We start from the raw sequence: 21346 nt of genomic DNA, 5'->3' as shown, positions 1-21346 counted from the left end.
CCTTTAGCGCCAACTGGACGTATTTTACGCCGACAAAAATTGTCTGTCAGGTGCCGAGTGGACGTAAAATACGTTGACTACAAAAATTTTTTTTAAATATTCACGGAAAATACTTATAGGACTAGTTTGCGAAAAATTTTAAATCACGCGTCTTGAGGGACCTCGTGATGAAGAATAACCCCTCTCCACCAGCAAGAGAACCCCTCAAGCAGAAGAACGTGGTCTACCAATTTGTATGTCCTGTCCGAGGATGCCCCGGCGTTTATATTGGAATGATCACGATGCATCTGTCAAAAAGGATCTCCTGCCACGCCCAGGAGGGTGCCATCATGAACCAAGCCCGTGCTACCCACAATATTTCCATCTCCCGCGACAGTATTATACAAAATATAAGTATAATCGGGAGAGCCGCCGACTCCCAACGTCTGTGCCTGCTGGAGGCACTCCTCATTGCCGAGAGAAAACCCACAATGAATACGACGCAAGAGGCATCTCTCCTACCCACGAATTTCAGAAGACTAATGCCGAACACCCACCAAATCCAACAAATACCCGAAAATGACAACCCTAAGAATGGAGTCGCCCTTCGAGACAACCCCTGACTACAACAGAAAGAGTAAATAATGACATCATTCATCCTCCGCCCAACAGCAGCCAAACTACTGATGATGTCAGTCGGCATGACATCACCCAACGGCAGGCCAATGGGAACGCTGGAATGAGTGATATTCCCAGGTTGTGAAGATCTGTCAGGATCGAGGTTCGCTGCAGAAATCTGGCTTGAAGTTTGCCAACTGCAACCAATCAAAATTCGCCGTCCATGACCCCCTGCTGAAGCCTGTGTATAAATTCAGGACGACCTATGCAACCTGCCAGTCCTCTACTAGCTCCCGCTGAAGAATGACAGAAGAGTCTGTCGAAATGTCACGGCAACAAGTGTTTAGCAACTATATGTCATAATATTCTAACTGTATAGAATATATAAAAAGCAGAATCCAGATTTTTACTTTTCCCCCATTAAATGACAAACATAGGGGAGCTTTTAGCACGCATCTCCAATGAAGAGAAGTCCTCAATAAGGAAAATAGAAAAAGTCTTCTACAAAATAAATGCAGCTGAAGCAGCAGTAATATTCAATAAAACCAATAATAATAATAATAATAATAATAATAATAACAATAATAATAATAATAATAATAATAATAATAATAATAATAATAATAATAATAATAATAATAATAATAATAATAATGTCTTGTTAAAAGAGAATGGCAGCATCAGTGGAATTGGTTTTATATATGGTCTTTTCAATTCGCCTTATTATTTTCTTCTCATCAGGGCTGATATTTGCTAATAACTGGCTGTTCATAGTCTGGGTAAGGAAATGGTTTTTTGTAGGCTAATTTTAATATCATATCATATATGAAATTAAATTGGCATGTGGTCGCCATCAGGTTTCTGGGACTTACAAATTAAATCTGGGAATCTCCTTCGTCGTGTTTCTAATGGCATAGTGGAATTCCAAAGTTTCCAACTGTATCATCGGTTCATTCTCATAGAAGGGTGGGCTTGTTCTGGTTGGAATGGGATCATCAGATAGTATTTATAGTGTCCCGTGTTGTGAGTGCTGAATTTTCATTGGCTGGTTCAAGGGATTAAGTCCCTGACCCAAGCAGTCTCCCAGAGTTGATGCTTGCACTGGTCTCTGTATGCAGACGCTGGAGACTGGGAGGGTAGTATTGGGAAAGTCACTGTTGGTAGATGGGGGCACCACCTGACTGGTTCGTTTGTTCGGCCCTGGGGTGCTGGCGGGCGGCGCCCTACATGCCGCCGTCGGGAGGAGGTAAGTCTCCAGGCATGCCATGGAAGGTGCCATCCATAATCAAGCTAAGAATATTCACAATATCAGAATAACCCGAAAGGACATAATTCCTAATATCGGGATTATTGATAAGGTGGCAGACCACCGCCGTCTCCACCTCCAGGAGGCCCTACACATCAGAAAGGAGAGATCTAGCCTTAACACCACGCAGGAGACTTCCCCCTCCTGATGGTAGCATGTAAGGTACTGCCCACCAGCACCCGAGACGAATGAACAAATCAATCAGGTGGTGCCCCATCTACTAACAGTGAGCTTCCCAATACTACCCTCCCAGTCTCCAACGTCCGCACGCGAAGACCAATGTGAGCATCGACCTCTGGGAGATGGCTTGGATCAGGAACTTAATCCCTTAAGCCAATGAAAATTCAGCCTTCACAACACAGGACACTGTAAGTACCGTCTAACAACCCCATTCCAACCAGAACAAGCCCACCCTTCTTTGAGAATGAACCGATGATAAGGTTGGAAACATCGGAATTCCACTACACTATTAGAAACACAATGAAGGAGACTCCCAGATTTAATTTGCAAGTCCCAGAAACTCTATGGCGACCACACGCCAATTTTAACTTCATATATAATAAGATGATAAAATTAACCTACAAAAAACCATTTCCCTACCCAGACTATGAACATCAGTCAGTTATTAGCAAATATCAACCATGATGAGAAGAAAATAGGGAGAAGAATTGAAAAAACCATATATAAAATTAATTCCACTGATGCTGTCACTCTCTTTAACAAGACTTGCTTGAATGAAAGTCTGCTCCCTTCACATAATAATAATATATAACAATAATAACAATAATAATAACATAACTGTAACTACAAAATTTATACTATGTATGTGATACCTATTTTAAACAAACAAACATTCCCATATCTTTTGTGAGCTCACTGGAGGGCAAAGCTGTCAAATGTCTAATTTATGTGACAGGATGGGGAGTGCTGCCGACAGCAGGTCAAAGGATTCCTAAGTAATCTATCTCTCTCTCTCTCTCTCTCTCTGTCTTCGTAATAATTCATAAATAATTTCACTTTCTTTACATAAGGACAACAATTCTCTCTCTCTCTCTCTCTCTCTCCGTAATAATTCATAAATAATTTCACTCTCTTAATGTAAGGACAATTATCTCTCTTTCTCTCTCTCTCTCATTCGTAGTTAGTGCTCACACATGTTACACCTTATTACTATTTCTCTGTACATCTTTACATGTACAACAGAAAATTTTAAATTGATCTAATTTTACCTGTACTGTCTACGAACTGTAAATGCGCTGTGGCAAATATGTTCTAAAACAGAGACAACTAAGAATTGTTTTAGTCTAAATAAAAAACACTTTGTTCACGAAAAATCATTTCAGAACAAAGACAAAGAGATGTACTAGAATAAAGTAGTTCTTAAAAACGAGGTTGAGAAGACTTCTAAAAACAGCTTGGTTGGAAGGGGGAGAAAGAGAAATCTCCACACTCCTATATTTTTATGTCAACCATTTATTTCTTTTTGAAGGGTAATGTATTAAACCTTTAACGCCGAAGCCCTATTTTCAAAAACGTCTCCCGTATGCCGGCGGCCTCCGAGAGGTGGCGCGAAGCGGAAAAAAGTTTTTTCAAAAAATCATAGCGCTTTAGTTTTCAAGATTAATAGTTCATTTTGGGCTCCTTTTTTCTCATTGCCTGAAGTTTAGTATGCAACCATCAGAAATAAAAAAATATCATCATATATAAATATTGGAATATATGACAGCGAAAAAAACTCGTATATAATTGTATACAAATCGCTGTAAGGAAAACGGTTGAAGCTAATGAGTTAATTTTTTTAGTTGTATTGTACACTAAATTGCAATGATTTTGGTATAAACAGATTGTAAAACGATTAAAGCAACACAGAGAAAATATTATCACAAAATGATGCATAAATTGAACGCATGGAAGTAAAAAAAGTTTTTTCAAAAATTCACCAAAAATCAAAATATTGTGCTAGAGACTTTCCAATTGTGCCAAAATGAAGGAAATTGATTGAATATTACTAGGCTGTAAGTTTTTTAGCTTACAATTGCATTTTTGAACCATTTCGATTGAGTTAAAGTTGACCGAAGGTTGATTTTTTTCTATTTATCGTTATTTCGATGTAAATATAAAAAAACTGTGAAGGGCTAAAGGAATGATATATTTTTTGTTGTATTCTACATGAAATTGCACACATTTTGATGTATAACACTTTATGTAACGAATAATATGAAATGGTGAAAAAAGAAATGACAGGATTTTCAGCGGAGTCCGCGCGCGCGGAGCGAAGGAAAATTTTTTTTTCAAAAATTCACCAAAAATCTACATATTGTGCTAGAGACTTTCTGTTTGTTGCAAAATGAAGGTAAATGATTGATTGTTACTCGAATGTAATAATTATGGCTTACGGATGCGTTTTTCGATCATTTTGGTCGAGTCAAAGTTGACGGAATGTTAAAATTGTCAATTATCGAGATTTCGCGAAAATATTAAAAAACTGTGACGAGCTAAAGGAATGACATATTTTTTGTTGTATTCTACATGAAATTGCGCACATTTTGATGTATGACACTTTATGTAACGATAATATGTTGCGAAAAAAATTACGCAAGCTGACGCAAGAAATGACAGGATTTTCAGTGGAGTCCGCGCATGAGCTAAGGAAAATTTTTTCTTCAAAAATTCACCAAAAATCTAAATAATCTGCTAGGGACTCTCCATTTGTTGCAAAATGAAGGTAAATGATTGATTGTTACTCGAATGTAATAATTATGGCTTACGGATGCGTTTTTCTATCATTTTGGTCGAATCAAAGTTGACCGAATGTTAAAATTTTGTCAGTTATCGTGATTTCGTGAAAATATTAAAATACTGTGAAGAGCTAAAGGAATGACATATTTTTTCGTTGTATTCTACATGAAATTGCGCACATTTTGATGTATAACACTTTATGTAACGAATAATATGAAACGGCGAAAAAATTACGGCAAGCTGACGCAAGAAATGACAGGATTTTCAGCGGAGTACGCGCGCGGAGCGAATTTTTTTTTTTTTTTTTTTAATTCACCAAAAATCTAAATAATGTGCTAGAGACTTTCCGTTTGTTGCAAAATGAAGGTAATTGATTGATTGTTACTCGAATATAATAATTATGGCTTACGGATGCGTTTTTCGATCATTTCGGTCGAATCAAAGTTGACCAAATGTTAAAATTTTGTCAGTTATCGTGATTTCGATGTAAATATTAAAAAACTGTGAAGAGCTAAAGGAATTATATATTTTTGTTGTATTCTACATGAAACTGCGCACATTTTGATGTATAACACTTTATGTAACGAATAATATGAAACGACGAAAAAATTACGGCAAGGTGACGCAAAAAATTACAGGATTTTCAGCGGAGTACGCGCGCGCGGAGCGAAAATTTTTTTTTTTTTTCAAAAATTAACCAAAATTCTAAATATTGTGCTAGAGACTTTCCGTTTGTTGCAAAATGAAGTTAAATGATTGATTGTTACTCAAATGTAATAATTATGGCTTACGGATGCGTTTTTCGATCATTTCGGTCGAGTCAAAGTTGACCGAATGTTAAAATTTTGTCAGTTATCGTGATTTCGATGTAAATATTACAACACTGTGAAGAGCTAAAGGAATGATATATTTTTTGTTGTATTCTACATGAAATTGCGCACATTTTGATGTATAACACTTTATGTAACGAATAATATGAAACGGCGAAAAAATTATGGCAAGCTGACGCAAGAATGACAGGATTTTCAGTGGAGTTCGCGTGTGCGGAGCGGAGGAAAATTTTTTTTTTCAAAAATTCACCAAAATTCTAAATATTGTGCTAGAGACTTTCTGTTTGTTGCAAAATGAAGGTAAATGATTGATTGTTACTCAAATGTAATAATTATGGCTTACGGATGCGTTTTTCGATCATTTCAGTCAAGTCAAAGTTGACCGAATGTTAAAATTCACTTTGGTTGCTGGGTCCTTCTCCAGCATCCCAGTCTAAAACTCGCCTCACACGCTCACTTCCGACAGGCAGTATGCGCCTTTCATGGTCCTGACGCCTTTGTGACATATCTACAAACGCCCTGTTGCAGCACGAATACACAAACACTCGCCAAAGTTCTGCAAAACACGCTCTGCGTCAAAATATCGCTCCCAAGAAGGTCCGACGCTGATGCTATCTGGCGTGAGTAGAGGGAATTCGCGCATGCGCCTGGGTGATGCTCAAAACAACACAACACCTGGATTCGTGAACTCCCAGCATCCGCCAAGGAGCGTGATTTGAAATCTTCCGCAAACTAGGCCTATAATTATTTTTCCGCGAATATTTAAAAAAAAGCATTTTCAGTCGACGTTTGCAACGTCCACTTGGCATTCGACAGACAATTTTTGACGACGTTTAAAACGTCCAACAGGCGTTTAAGGGTTAAGCTAACTTTTAAATGAAATTAAAGTAACTTTAATTTCATTTAAAAATTATCTTAATACCTTGGGAGCATGGTTAGGGTTATGTTTAGCATTTAAACTCTAGATATAAGCATTTATTAGGTTTTTAGAGACCATGCCAAACTTACTTGAAAATTTGTTTGCGCGAAGAGTTCTGGAACCTAACTTGCATAAGTTCTGGGTATGACTGTATACCTATTGATATCTATAACCCAACATTGTGGATGATTTGTTTTAAGTGATTACTAAGGTTCATTATTCAATATATTCAGCCATTTATTGATTATAGACCACCACTTCCCCAAGTCACAAAATCATTGTTATAAACTATTAAGTTATTCGCTATTCCAATATGTGAGTTTACTACTCTTTTTAGACAATTTTATCCTACTATTTTTCTATTATTGTGATAAGGAATGTCATCAGTAATATTTATAAATATTATTATAAAGACAAGCTGGCAACTTCACTACAAATGTCTCTATTACCACTGGATTTTGGATTCCCGCACAACTTTCTAGTGGGCTGCATTTTCAGGGAGGCTCATATTCGAGCTTTTATAATTTTTTACCCCTTTTCGAAGACGAGTTAAGAGATCAGAATGTACCTAACCGACCAGTTACTTAGACGAATTCTACTTATGGAGCCTGCTTCCATTTTAACCTCTCTGCCTTGACTGAAGTTAAGAGCAGCTTTTAGAACTGGTATAAATGATAGAATACTAAAGGTTGCAAAATATATCACCAGATCAATCAATCTTTTTAATTCTAACACTAAACTTCCTGAATAAAATTAAAGACTAGAAATTGCACTTGCTATTGATCCCTTCAGGGCAGAAAAGTTGCAAGCTGAAGCAAAGCATATCTATCTATAATACTACAGGAGCCCTTCCACACCACCATAAAAATTCTTCCTAAGCTTACCTTAAGTCGGGACATACAATTAGAAAGAAAGTCATCATGAATAATAACTTGATTTGCTTGTAACCTTGGTCCCAAATTTGTGAAAGTCTCTCGCAGAAGCTCAATAGCACGACCTGCTATGTCTTCAGAGCCACATAGTACAACCTAGAACCACAAAGTTGGCAATTAATCAACAATTATCTGCTGTGTCTTCAAACCACATAGTACAACCTACAACCACAAAGTTGACAATTAAATCATCAATTACAACTTTATTACTATTACCATAAATGAAGAATTAATGTGCAAATGTGATCTGTAAATAACTCATAATCATTACTTTAACATTCAAATATTTAATAATCTATAAACACATTGTAATACAGATTAATATAAATTTACTTAATCATGTAACTGTTTCACAATTTTATGATAATTGTATAAATTTTCATAATAAAATGAATTATTTGGATGTTTGGCTACTGTTAATGATAGCATATATCTCCAAGCTCACAGGTGAGTCTGCATTCAAACAAAAGATCAAATCCAGCAGCTGCCTGGATGACTCTCTGGTACACCTTTTCTCCACTAGGTGTATTTCGAATGTTTTAGCTTGTCAGAATTCTCCTTGACAGCCCACTAAGTTGTGGGGAGGCAGACTGGGGTCTACTTTAGCAGTAGGTAAGTACCCAAAAAATAAATTATGAAAATTTACATTATTTGGGGTGAATCGTGCGTACTGTTGAAGATAGCTGATTCCCACATTGAGATGATGATGGTGGGTGGTGCAGCTAGAGACATCCCACCCAGCCAACCGAACTAAAGGTTTCTTGCATGAAACCCATAACATTCTTACCTGATCTGGAATCCTTTCTGGATCTTACTGCCACCAGAAGTTGTATTCCATTCAGGGAGCAAGGCTCTCATACGTGTGCAGTGAAGAGCAGTCTTGAGGACAGAACCGATTCAATTCAGCCAGAATGAAACAAGCGGCATGAGGGGACCCCTGTGCCTGGGTCCAAAAACCCTATAAAGACAGTCACTAAAAATACAGTGGACCCCCGCAGACTTGCGGTTCTGGCTTCGTGGCTTCACCAATTCGCGGATTTTTCTGTGGTATTTATAACACATTATTTGTGGAAAATTTGCCTATCTGCAGAATTTTTTATTGAGGAATAACCAATAATTACTGTATTTTAATATTTTCATGACTAAATGCATTTTTTATGATAAAACTATTAAAATAAAGGCAGTCCCCGGTTATTGGCAGGCTCGGTTTTACGTGCTTGTCTAGCAACGAAAATCGGCAATTTTTGGCACCAAAAATCGGCGATTTCCGCTTACTGGCACCGATAATTGGGTATTGGCACTGATAACCAAATATCTGCGATTTTCAGCACCGATAAGCCACGAAAATCGACAATTTTCAGTTATCACACTGTCAGAACGGAACCCCCGCTGATAACTGGGGACTGCCTGTAGTCAGTTATATGCATTTTTAGAGAGGGTCTTTGGTGTTTGAACTATTAAAATGGGGCAGTTATAAGCATTTCTTGAATGCTGACAAGTATCTGCAGATTTTAGCAATTTGTGAAAGGTTGTGGTACCTATCCAACACATATCCCAGGGGTCCACTATAAATATCTTTATGATATAAAGGATTGCTATTTCTTTGGTTCAGGAGAACTCTACCTGCTACTAGTAGCGGACTCAGGGCTTTACTGTTTTCAAATGCCATTCAGCATACTTAAGGTAGTGAGCGACAAAAAACAAGTTGCACTTCTACTGTGCCGCATTAATCCCATCCTCAAGCAACAAACTGTCATGAAATTAAATGAAGTTGCAACAGCTCTCATATGTATATTTACCCTCAATAAAAAGTATTGAGCTAGTTTTCATGCATTAGCCTAGTCAAATAAGTCACAAAGAGCCTCATACTCTTGGACAAAGACAATCTAGGTTTCTAAAACCACAAAACAAAAGGTTAACCCTGCCTCTTCCAGGCTTAAACTTTGACAAAGATATTCTAGGCTTCTAAAACCACAAATGAAAGGTTAACTTTGCCTAATTCCAGGCTTAACCTTTGACAACAACACCCCAGGTTTCCTAAAACCACAAAACAAAAGGTAAAATTTGCTTATTCCAGGCTTAAGCTTTGACAAAGAAATCCTAGGTTTTCTAAAATTACAATACAAGGATAACTTTGCCTCTTCCAGGCTTAATGTAAGTAAGTTTTAATTCCCCCAACAGGACAGAGAAGTGTTTCCTAACCAAAAAGGTTAAATTGGAATTACAGGCAATTCCCAGTTATCGGCAGGGGGTTCCATTCCGACAGCGTGACGATAAGCGAAAATCACTGACAACCGAAAACCAGCAATTTTCGGCGTGTTTCGGCGCTGATAACCGGAGATCGGCACCTATGTTAGGTATGTATTGGCGCCAATACCCAATTACTGGTGCTGCTAAGTGGAAATCAGCAACTTTCGTCACTAAACAAGCGCTGTAAATCCCGGATTGCTGATAAGCGAGCCTGCTGATAACAGGGGACTGCCTGTTTTACAGTTCTTGGATCAACTTAGCCTTAACATCATTCTCTGCTCTAAGGCAAAAAAGATAAAATAAAAAACCGTTTACAACAGCCTTAAGGAGAGTGCTTGCAATAAATTCACTCTTTTTAACTGCCAATAGTGCTAAGTAAAAGAGTTGCGCAGTAAATACTTCAATGAAACTCATTTTACAGACTCAAAAGGATCTGCAGATAAAATTTAGACCTGCATCTAAATTCTAGAGAGAGACTCATACAGAGTTGCAGGGGATTTGATCTCAACATCTTAAGGGGCTGATAATCAGCCAAGATCTAATTCCATCTGATGCAATAGCGAGGAAAGCACAGTACAATAACCTTGAAGGTACACAATGTAAAACTCTTACTATGTCTAAGAAAGCAGAGAAACTGATGTCTACAAGGGTACAGATGCTGAAAATTCCTCTTGAATGGCACTCTGAGCATTAAACAAACCGCTGCTTCTGGTACCAGGCCATGGTTGTTTTCCACTTGATTAAGGATAGAACCCATGATACCTTTGAACATCCCCTTATTGAGAGGATATGGTTGAGCATCTCCAAGGGGTTAAGTGTGAGATGCAGAAGTTAGTGGAAATGCATAGAATTTGGCAGTTTAAGTCAATTTCTCCTTAATGGAAGAATAAGAGACACATCTACTGAGAGAGCTAGAGTGTCTGAAAATCATTTGCTCTGAGGCTACTACGACTCTACAGGAGTCATTGAGCAATTCTTGCGCTTGAAATTTGCTGAATACTTCCTCAGAGTAGGTGAAGGGGGAAGGCATAAGAGCCTGAATCAGGCCAAACTTAATGAAATGCATCCACTGCTCAAGCCTGAGGGCCCCTCAAAGGAGTAGTAATAGACTGGTTGTTCCTGTTCAGTTGCATGCTAATAAGTCCACATTTGAGTGCTCCTCTAATCCCATAACTATAGAACTTGTGGATGTAATGACAACTCTGTAGGTAGTTTTGTTCTCCCTGAATCCTTAATCACCCAAAAACAATTGTCTTTCCGCAGAATGAACTATCGGACCAATAGCATGCTGTTCATTTCACTCAAAGAAGAAATCATTCTGCTATGACTTAGTTTCTAACCATGGATATACCTACTAGGAATCTTCAATGGTCTCTCAACCATCCTTTCTCGTAAGCTTTACCAGGTGTAGTGCTGACCATTCTATGGTGCACTGAAAGTCAATGTAATGGCACTTGTCAAAATTCTTTGTTTTGTGTTACAAGAGCGGGAAAAAGCAAAACCTGAACATAGGTTTAAGAATAAAATAGTCAACTCTAAGTTTCGGCGTCCCACCAACAGAAACTGGCAACAATGATGGTCCTGGATTACTTACAAATTTAATGAACATTAACTGTAAGGTGTAATCTCTTATGCTGAGACTGTACTGTAACTGTGCCTGATTATTCCGACAAGTTCGCCTATGAGGGTGTGTTTCCTAACAAAGAAAGCTCTTACCGCTTCGGAAGCTCCCTTAAGGGCTAACCACTTTGGAAGCTCTCTTAAGGGCTAAAATTCTTTGAGAAGCAAGTGCCTACTTGTCTTCAGACAGACAGTTGCAAGTCTCCCCATATCACCAGATAAGAAACTAAGGAGCAGTTAGGAAAGTCAAAAAATCATAATGCACAAAGACTGAGCCAGGTTAAGCAATACAGTAATACCCTGAACTTATGCGATTCAAGTTGCACGAATTCACAGACACAAATTTTTCATTGGAACCTAACTAATTGTTATACACAAGTTTTTCATAGACACGTGAACATTTGTGAATACTGACAAACCGTGCAAGGTGTTTATGTTTAATTTTTTATGTAATTTATAATGTGTAAATTAAATAACATTAAATAATAAAAATAATTTCTCTCTCTCTCTTTTACTGAGATGAGAGAATTTTTATGGTACATTTATATGCTTATTTGTTTTGCATGATAAATAAATTTTTTACCCAGTAAGTAGAGGTAGTCCCCAGTTATCAGCAGGGGTTCCGTTCCAACGGCATGACAATAAGCAATAATTGCGATAACTGAAAATCGGCGATCTTCGGCAGCTTTTTCAATACTTATCGGCGCCTCTGTTAGGTATGTATTAGCGCCAATACGTGATTATCGGCACCAATATGCAGAAATCAGTGTACATTGGAACCGAAAATTGACGATTTTCGTCACTAGACAAGTGCCGAAAAACCAGATTGCCAATAACCAAGTCCCCCAATAACCAGGGACTGCCTGTACTAATTTTCAAATATTAATAAGCATTAATAAGACTAATAAGATTAAATAATAATAATACAGTAATACAGTAATAACAATAATGATGATGATGATGATAATAATAATAATAATAATAATAATAATAATAATAACTGTAATTACAGAATTCATATGTGATACATATTTTCAACAAACACATCTTCTGTAAGTCGCTATAGAGAAACTTAATGGGAAAGCTGTCAGATATGTCAATTTGAAATGACAAGAGGGGGTTGTTGCTGATTAGTGGGTCAAAGGAGTCTTACATAATTCTCTCTCTTTGTGTGTCTGTAATTTACTTCATAAAAATTTTCACTCTCTTGACTAAGGACAACTCTTATTGCTCTCTCTCTCTCTCTCTCTCTCATTTGCAGTTAGTGCAACCTACATATTACTGTTTCTCTGTATGTCTTTACCTGTACAGTAAATGATTTTAAATTGATCTAAATTTACCTCTACATTTCAGAACAAAGAGAAGGAGACAGAATAAAGAGGTTTTTAAAAACGAGGTTGAGACTTCCAAAAATAGACTAGTGCAATGGGGAAAGAGAGAAACAGTATACGTAATCTTCACACACACTATATTTTTAGGTCAACCATTTATTTCTTTTTTTAAGGGTAATGTATTAAGCTAACTTTTAAATGAAATTAGAGTAACTTTAATTCAAAAGTTAGTTTAATACTTTGCAAGCATGATTAGGGTCACATTTAGTGTTTAAACTCTAAAAATAAGCATTTATTAGCATTTTTAGAGACCGTGCCATACTTACAAAGAAAATTTGCCTTGCATGAGGGGGTCTGGAACCTCAGCTCACGTAAGTTTGGGGTATGACTGTAGATCATTGGCCTTTGAACACTGTTAACAGAGTTGGCCACTTGAACCAGCTGACTTAGTAGAAAAGAATTCTTGCTCCTAAAAGCTGACAATGTCTGCTTATCGATAACAAATTCCCTGTACACGAGTCAGAACACAGCAGCTCGAACAGAAATACTGTCTCTGTAAATTGACCTTAAAGGAACTTGTGTGACTGGGGATGTACTGGTATAAGAAAAATGTCTCCTGCAGTCCACCAAAACAACCAATTGTTCTTTTGGAGTCACTAAAATCATGCTGGAAACACCAAAAAGCATGGCATGGGGACAGACACAAAGTTTAGTCTCAATACGTCCAACACTGGGCGCCAACCTCCGGTTGCTTATGGTGCTAGGAAAAAAGTCAAAGGGGTAAAATCCCAGTGAATTACTGACATCTGTTCCATCTAATTCTTTCTAATTTACAACCTCCTACTAAAGAATGAGATACTTTTACTGGAGAAGACACAAAGGAACAGCTATGTGAGACTGAACCAGTGGAGGGGAATATAAAAGAAATCATAACTCTCCTTCAGTGCAGATCACCAGTGGTTCTGCACTTAAGTCTCTCCAAGCATGCCAGGAGGCATGCAATTGGTCACTTCCAGAATCCGAGGGCTGAACAGATCCCCGAAAGGTATAAAATACAACTTGTACCAACATATCCTCCTTTATCACCTTAAAGAGTCAGACTTAGAAGGCAACCCTTAGAAGAAACCAAAGCTGCCATATCCTGTGCAGCATAAGCCTTTATTACAGATAAGAACATAAGTGTTCTCATTTCTAAGCCGTTAGTATAAGCATGCGAACATTAGTCTTAAGCGTCAGAAACGGGTTTGACCGCACAAGTTAAAAACTAACTCTCTTCCTGGCTAAACTTCCGCTAACGCCAGAAACACCTAACACTAGCTCCACAAACTCCCTAAGCTGGCAACACAATCACACTAAGCTGGTGTCTCAACCTCTCTAAGCTGACACAGAAAAGAGGCAATTATACTGAGCATAAGTTCAATAAAAGACAGAAACTTCAACAATCTAAACAGACTCCATTTTTGTATGTCCAAAGGACTTGTCAGGCTCTGTTTCAGCATGTCCAAAGGACTTGTCAGACTGATTCAGCATGTCAAAAGTGCTTGTCAGCCTCGAATTTGTCTCTTCAAAGGGAAAAGATTTCATAAAAAAACAGAAGACAAGCCCCGGCAGACGTACAGGGAGCTTTGTGCACCAGAGTATGAAATAACTTATGAAATGCACTCTAACTGAAGGAGAAAGCTTGGGTTCTCTTTCTAGAAATATAAAAGCTTGGGTTCTCTTTCTACAAAAATTTAAAGGGTGCAGAATTACTTCAAGACAACTGAGACCTATTCTCTACGTGGCCTCTTCCCTCGACTAAGTGAGGATAAAGCAAACTGCAATGCTCCAGAAAACCCCCATCAAGCCAAAGGAGATTCCTCCAACTCAAACTATTCTTCTGCCAGAGGGCACCTGCAGGTGACAGAAGGCAACAGCAGCCAAGTACCTGTAACTCATCTGAGACTCAATGAAAGGGAGACTTGGAAATGCATTCTGAAGCGACTCAGGTGAGCCAAAACATGTCGGCTGCACAAAAGAAAACAAAGCACCAAAGAAAACGGGAAATGTTGGGAGGTGGGGGGACAGGAGTTATGACGGCTCTCCCACCTCGTCTGAGTCAACTAGTTTGAGAGCATTCCCATATGACACCTCCTTAGAAAGCTTAGCTAGAATAATATCTAACTTGGAACAACAGAAGATACTATAACCATGGTAGGTTTGGAAAGAGAATCATTAATCGAGGCAAAAGTAAGAAATTCACCAATAGCTGAAGAAAAAGCATATAACAACCAAACAAGTGCATTTCGATGGAGAAAGAGGAATACGCCTGCACACAAGGATTTAGAATGAGCAACAGAGGAGGAGATTGGTTAAACAACTGACCGAGTCGACATAACATCAAATTAAGTACAACTCACTACAGACACATTATTACTAATATACTGTCTATACCTAATATAATTAGTCATACTGGTGCTAACAACCTCATACCAGGCGCCGATGACAGCAGAAGTCGCATACATTGCGAAGATTGATGTTTACCTAAACAATCTTTCAGCATTCAACAAGACTCAGAGCGTGAAAAACAGAGAGGCAGGTAACAGAGGGCATGGAACCACATTGTCCCAAGAACTGACCTGGTTCCCTGGCAGTGGGCTCTTCCAACTATCACAGGGCAGTTCTAGGCTTGGGCTACAGACAGGAGTGGGTACCAACACCTTACCTCTTATAGGTGAGCATGAAAATGATCACACACACTGGGGGGACCCAGAACAGTTCCCTAACAAATTCAGACAAAACTTCTACTGACCAAAATAAGGTTTACGTCCTGTTCTAACTTCTCAATGCGCTTTTCCTGAACCAGAAGGGGAGCGGACAGCGGTGCTAAGTCGTCTCAGTAATAACTAAAGCATTGGCAAAAGGAAAAGCCTTGACTGAGTGTGAATAACTACAGATGAAGAACTTAGAAAAGGGGGAGAAATGACAGATTGGTGACCTGACCTAACTAGTTGCTTTTGCAATCTATCTGCTTCCCTTCTCTTCCTATACTAACGAACTTAAGCAGAAAGTCCTTTGGAAATCCATACTTCCTCACATCTGTTCTCAAGATCACGCTTTATACCATTGCAGCTGCCACAAACAGTGTGTGTATCTCCTAAAAATTCAACCTCCTTCTAGCACAGAAATCATTCCTACAGACGCTGATGTTCTCATTCTTGATTCAAGTGGAAGGCATCCTAGGAAAAATATACATACAATACCGTAATAGCAGCAAACAGCCAAAACCATGAACATGTTGCCCCAAGAACCGACCTGGTTCCCTGGCAGCGGACTGTTCCAACTGTCACAGGGCAGTTCTAGGCTTGGGCTACAGACAGGAGTGGGCACCAACACCTTATCTCTTATAGGTGAACATGAAAATGATCGCACACTCTGGGGAGACCAGAAGGGCTCCCTAACAAATTCAGACAAACCTTCTACAGACCAAAATAAGATTTACATCCTGTTCTAACGTCTCAATGCACTTTTCCTGAATTGTAAGGGGAGCAGAAGGCAGAGCTAAGGAGGAAGTCTCAGTACTAACTAAAGCATTGGCAAAGGAAAAGCCTTGACTGAGTAAGAATAATTTCAGATGAAGAACCCGGAAAAGGGGGAGAAATGGCAGGTTGGTGACCTGACCTAACTAGTTGCTTTTGCTATCTATCTGCTTCCCTTCTCTTCCTATACTAATGAACTAAAGCAGAAAGTCCTTCGAAAATCCCTACTTCCTCACATCTATTCTCAAGACCACACTTTATATCATTGCACGTGGCACAAACAGTGTGTGTGTATCTCCTAAAAAAATCAACATCCTGCTAACACAGTAATCACTCCTACAGAAGCCGATATTCTTAACCTTGACTCCAATGGGAGGCATCCTAGGAAAAATATACATACAATACCATGACAGCAGCAAACAGCCAAACCCATGAAATACCAACAAGTGCCTATACACATTGGTGGCAAGAAGAATTCTGACTAGAACTAAAACATCTGAAACACACCTGGTGGCAAACATGCGTACTAAACAGTCATCTGGGGTAACCATTTGATCTTTTGTTTGAAATGCTGACAAGCCTATAGGTGCGGAGATATAAGCTATCTTTAACAGTAGGTAAGATTCATCCCAAACAAAACAGGTTACAAAGAACTTTCTTCTATGAATAAATTAAATGGATTACAATTTTCTACTTAAAACAACTTACTTTACACATCAAGTAAGTTTCCAGACTTAAGAGCCCATGAAAAGTATATTATAATTATCCTTCTCATTTTTGAAGAAATCAATGTAAATATTTTTGTAAAATGTATCCCATAATGGATGATTCACCAGATACATTAAAACCATCTACAATTCATTTCAAGACATCTAACTTCTCTTTGAAACACAATTCATATCTTCCTGGTACCCCTATGAATGTAACACTTCATTCTGGCCTAAATGGTTGCATCATTTCCTCTATTTTTTCAGCATTCACATTACTTAAGATAACTTTTGACCACCAGACAACTCTCTGAAAAAGGATTGTCAAATTTAGTGACCTCCACACACAATAGAGAACTCATGACAACTTTGCTGAGTTCCAAACACAAATACAGTTTTCACAACTACATCACAAGTTAATTAAGGTAGCCCACTACTGGAAATCATCTTATATATAATCAGCTACCAAAGAAACATAAAAGGTCTTGGACATGCCATTTTTAATAGTTTTCATATTCTATGAATGGTTTATACATAACTTGGTTTTTCTATACAGAAAGAGGAGTTCAAGAATAAAACAGATGAAAGAAGGAACAGAATAGAATAGAAAATAGAATTTAGGCTAAAGGCCAAGCACTGGGACCTATGAGGTCATTCAGCGCTGAAACATAAATGGGCAATAAAAAGTTTTGAAAGGTGTAACAGGAGGAAAACCTTGCATTTGCACTATGAACCAATTGTTAGGAGAGGATAGAAAATAAGATGGAAGAAAGAGAATGTGAACGGATGTACAGTAAAAGGAATAAAAGGAGTTGCCGCTAAGGACTAAAGGGACACAACTAAGAACCTTAAGTAATGCATAAGTGCACCACATGAGGTGCAATGATGGCACTACCCCCCTATGGGCAAGAAGGAAAAAAAAGACACCAGAGCTGTGAAAATAACAATAAATACATTCTACATTATTAACTTTCAGTAGTTATACCCAGCAGCATTGGTGAGAAGTACCATGACACTTGCACACTCAATACCAGGTAAAATAATGCAAATTACACTTTCTGATTATTTATACACACACACACACACACATATATATATATATATATATATATATATATATATATATATATATATATATATATATATATATTTAGAGCAGATAGAGTAACTCATCTAAGAACTAGAATGCAGCCAATACAGATGATTGATTATACAGCCAAAACAATAACACTACAATACGACCTCTTAAATCCGGCACTTCATGGTCCAGCAACTCCCATTATCCGGGACTTTTTTAATAAGCTGCCATTACTTCTCGGGCCGCTACAAGCGGAAATACAAGTCGTTTCCATTTTTAGATTTTTCGTATTTCGGAAATGAAGCTTGATCGAGTGCACAAGCAGAGTTTATTTCCAATGAACACATTCTGTGAACCTCAACAATATAAAGCACACAAAAGAACTGTAATTTGCATATATACTCATGTACCATCTGATCTCATGTATCGTGCAATCATTAAAATTTCATCCAAAAACATGATTTCATCATATACATTGTATATAGTGCGAGATGTATTTTTACAGTACATTACACTATGCTAGGCTTTCTATGCCTGGCATAAACAACAGCAATTACTGTACTGACATACACATCTGAACTGAGAAACATCTGTTTGGTTACGTAAATTACTGTGACTAACACATGTTTATTAAGGGTTGCATTACAGTTGTCAACATGTTAACAATTTGCTAATTTTCAATGGTGGCTTCCATAGATAAAAATAAAATAATTTTCACTCATCCTTCACACACTGGGGAGGAAAGTGTTACAAAAGCATGAGACAAAATTTACAGTTGTAGCTGTGGCTGAAGAAACGAATAATGTGCAGGACACAAAATGTGGCCAGAATTTTCATAGGAACTACACCTAACGAATGACAGTGATTATTCATAAGCTTTGTTCTACTTTTGATAACACTGCAATTTATAAGTGGAATGAGCTGGCAAGACTTATCGTTTAAAAAGGAGGTTTATTAGGGGTGATTCCTGTCATCTGGGATCTTCTGTGGTCCGGTAGTGGCCCGGTCCCAAGGGTGCCGGTTTTAAAAGGTTGGACTGTACTAATCTATAATTTGAGAGAACTACAGTGTAAAACAGTGGAACACTTACCCTCCACACATAGTCTACCCCTATTAGATCAACATCATCCATGAGGTAAACTCTTCTTTTAAGAACCAGCTTCCCCTCTTTTGAATTGACAGCTTTAAAAAATCTGTCAAAGCACCTGTACCATGGAAAAAGAAAATCTTTACCAATGTTCACTTCAGTTATCCTAACCAAATGTTACAGCTATATCACTCAAGTCACTAAGGTTTCTCATCTTTATGGTTGTGGAACTACCCTATATGTTTATAATGCATGCAATAACCTGACCCACCAAAATGATATGATGATTCTAATCTATGATTAAAAAGCCACAATAATATAATTGATAAATTGTATATTTTAAGACATAAAAATAGTTTTTCATTAAAGACCAAAGAATGCGCTAAGCTTTTGACCGTTTTGTAATCATCCTCTTCAACCAAATGACAAAAGTGATTATTCATAAGCTTTCTTTCTACTTTTGATAACACTGCAATTTATAAGTGTTGTTCATCAATGAGCTGGACTTTCAAGACTGTTGTTTTATCGACAACCTTTAAAAGGAGGCTCGAAATTTAATTGACAGACTAGGGTGATTCCTGTCATCTGGGATCTTCTGTGTTAGCTCCCTCCCAATCCATGGACGGATTATTCTGGCAACAATGTTTCCCAAGGCTGGTGCCTTTTTATGGTTTTAACCTGTCTCCAAAATAAAATAAATTACAGGTTGCATTTTTATAGACTGTACTAATTCTGTGGCTATTATTTTTATTATTTGGATTTGAGAGAACTAACATTGTAAAACAGTGTGATAACGTTATGAATCTCTTGCTGTGATTAGACCCTCACAGCAAGAGATTCATAACGCCCATATCACTAAAAAACCAAAATCAACATCATCCAGTACAGGTAATGTTAAAAACTTTCATTTGAAAACTCAATCAAATCCAAATTTTAAGAGCCAGCAGAATTAATAGTGATAGTAACAAGAGAGACATAGGAGTATATTCTTTCTGTAATTTATTTTATTTTGGGAGACATTGACAGAACATAAAAAGCTGTTTTAAACATTGTTGGGAGAATAATCACTGTCTATATAAGAGTCACCTGTAGGCCATGGAAAAAGAAGGGGCTTTATAAATGTTGCAATACATTACTTACGCAGTCTGTCATTCCATAAAATTAAAACCAAACGTGTCTTTACAGGTTATATCATGCTGAAAGTCGCTTCTACCCAACAACCACCCAGTCACCCGTGATCACGACAGCCATTAAGAAGATCACGCATGGTTGGCCCACAGATCGAAATCATTACATAATGCCTAGTCCACACTGAAAGAGAGTTCGATGTTTTGTGGATCGACTATCACCAAACTTTTAAACTTTTAATAAGAAAACTAGTATTTTGATTCAGTTGCATGAAGAGGATCTTATGCAAACGGCCGAAAGCTCCCTCGCTTTTTATCCCCTTTCTTGTATATTTTTATGTCTTAAAATATACAATTTATCAATTATATTATTGTGGCTTTTTAATCATTATTTTCATCACAATATAGTGATGCTCTCACAGTTATTCTAATCTATGTTTCAGGGATTTTAGATTTTTGACTATTTTTACCTAATCTAACAAATGTAATTTTAAGCATGATAAAGTTCAGCAAAATCATAGATTTTGAAGGTACACCCTACAGAAACTTCTTAAACTAATAATGTAATAGATACAGCATAGGATAAATTTCAGATTTTCAAAATGAGTTCTCCAGTACTTTAAAACTGCAACAGCATATCAATGGTATAACAGGCCAGGATAATGTACTTGCTTACCATAGCCAACAATTATTAAATCTGAACATTTCTCTTCAATACTTACTTCATGCCATTTTCAGTCAGAAGAGAGGGATCTAATTGTAAAATATTATTCTCAAAAAAATCTTTGTTTATTTCAGGATCTAGGTCAGGTTCATCGCCCATAAGCTTGGAAAACCACTTAAAACAGGATTCTCGATCAACAGTAAAAACAGCATTTTCAGCAAGGCAATTCCATATCTGTTTAGCCTGTGGTGCACATAGCCACAACTGACCATCCTGTGATAAAGAAAAAATCCATATTGATTTAATTAAACCAATGTGACGCTGTGAAGTTGATAATTTATTTAGTTTTACGTTTCACATGAATGAACAAAAGACAAAACATAACTTGCCTTAAGTAGAAACCTGAGGAAACTTAACCGCTCCTGAACCTGAAATATGTGGTTGTAACGACCATCCGGTACAATTTCTGCTGGGTTAAGGTCAGGATTTTCTGAAAAGGAACAAAATTCATTATGCTTGGAACAGATATTTACAAGTTGTCTTCCACACATGCTAAAACATGTAAAATTATTGAATATTGTTTTTAAACTATTGAATTAAATGTAATGTAGCTAAATACCGATATAAAAATACTGAAAATA

General features: G+C 37.5%; 1 protein-coding gene across 1 annotated transcript in view; it reads right to left on the bottom strand.

Moving 5' to 3' along the window:
• LOC136833478 (ubiquitin carboxyl-terminal hydrolase 9X-like) overlaps positions 1-21346 on the bottom strand; it is a 525953-nt gene that overhangs the window by 368392 nt on the left and 136215 nt on the right. Inside the window, 4 exon segments of the mRNA XM_067095694.1 lie at positions 7276-7419; positions 18918-19032; positions 20764-20978; positions 21095-21195. Of these exon segments, the coding sequence (XP_066951795.1) occupies positions 7276-7419; positions 18918-19032; positions 20764-20978; positions 21095-21195 (575 nt within the window).

This window comes from Macrobrachium rosenbergii, chromosome 51 (genome assembly GCF_040412425.1).
Source record: "Macrobrachium rosenbergii isolate ZJJX-2024 chromosome 51, ASM4041242v1, whole genome shotgun sequence".
NCBI lineage: Eukaryota > Metazoa > Arthropoda > Malacostraca > Decapoda > Palaemonidae > Macrobrachium > Macrobrachium rosenbergii.
Note: the sequence above shows the minus strand (reverse complement) of the source record. Positions and strands in the feature narration are given on the sequence as shown.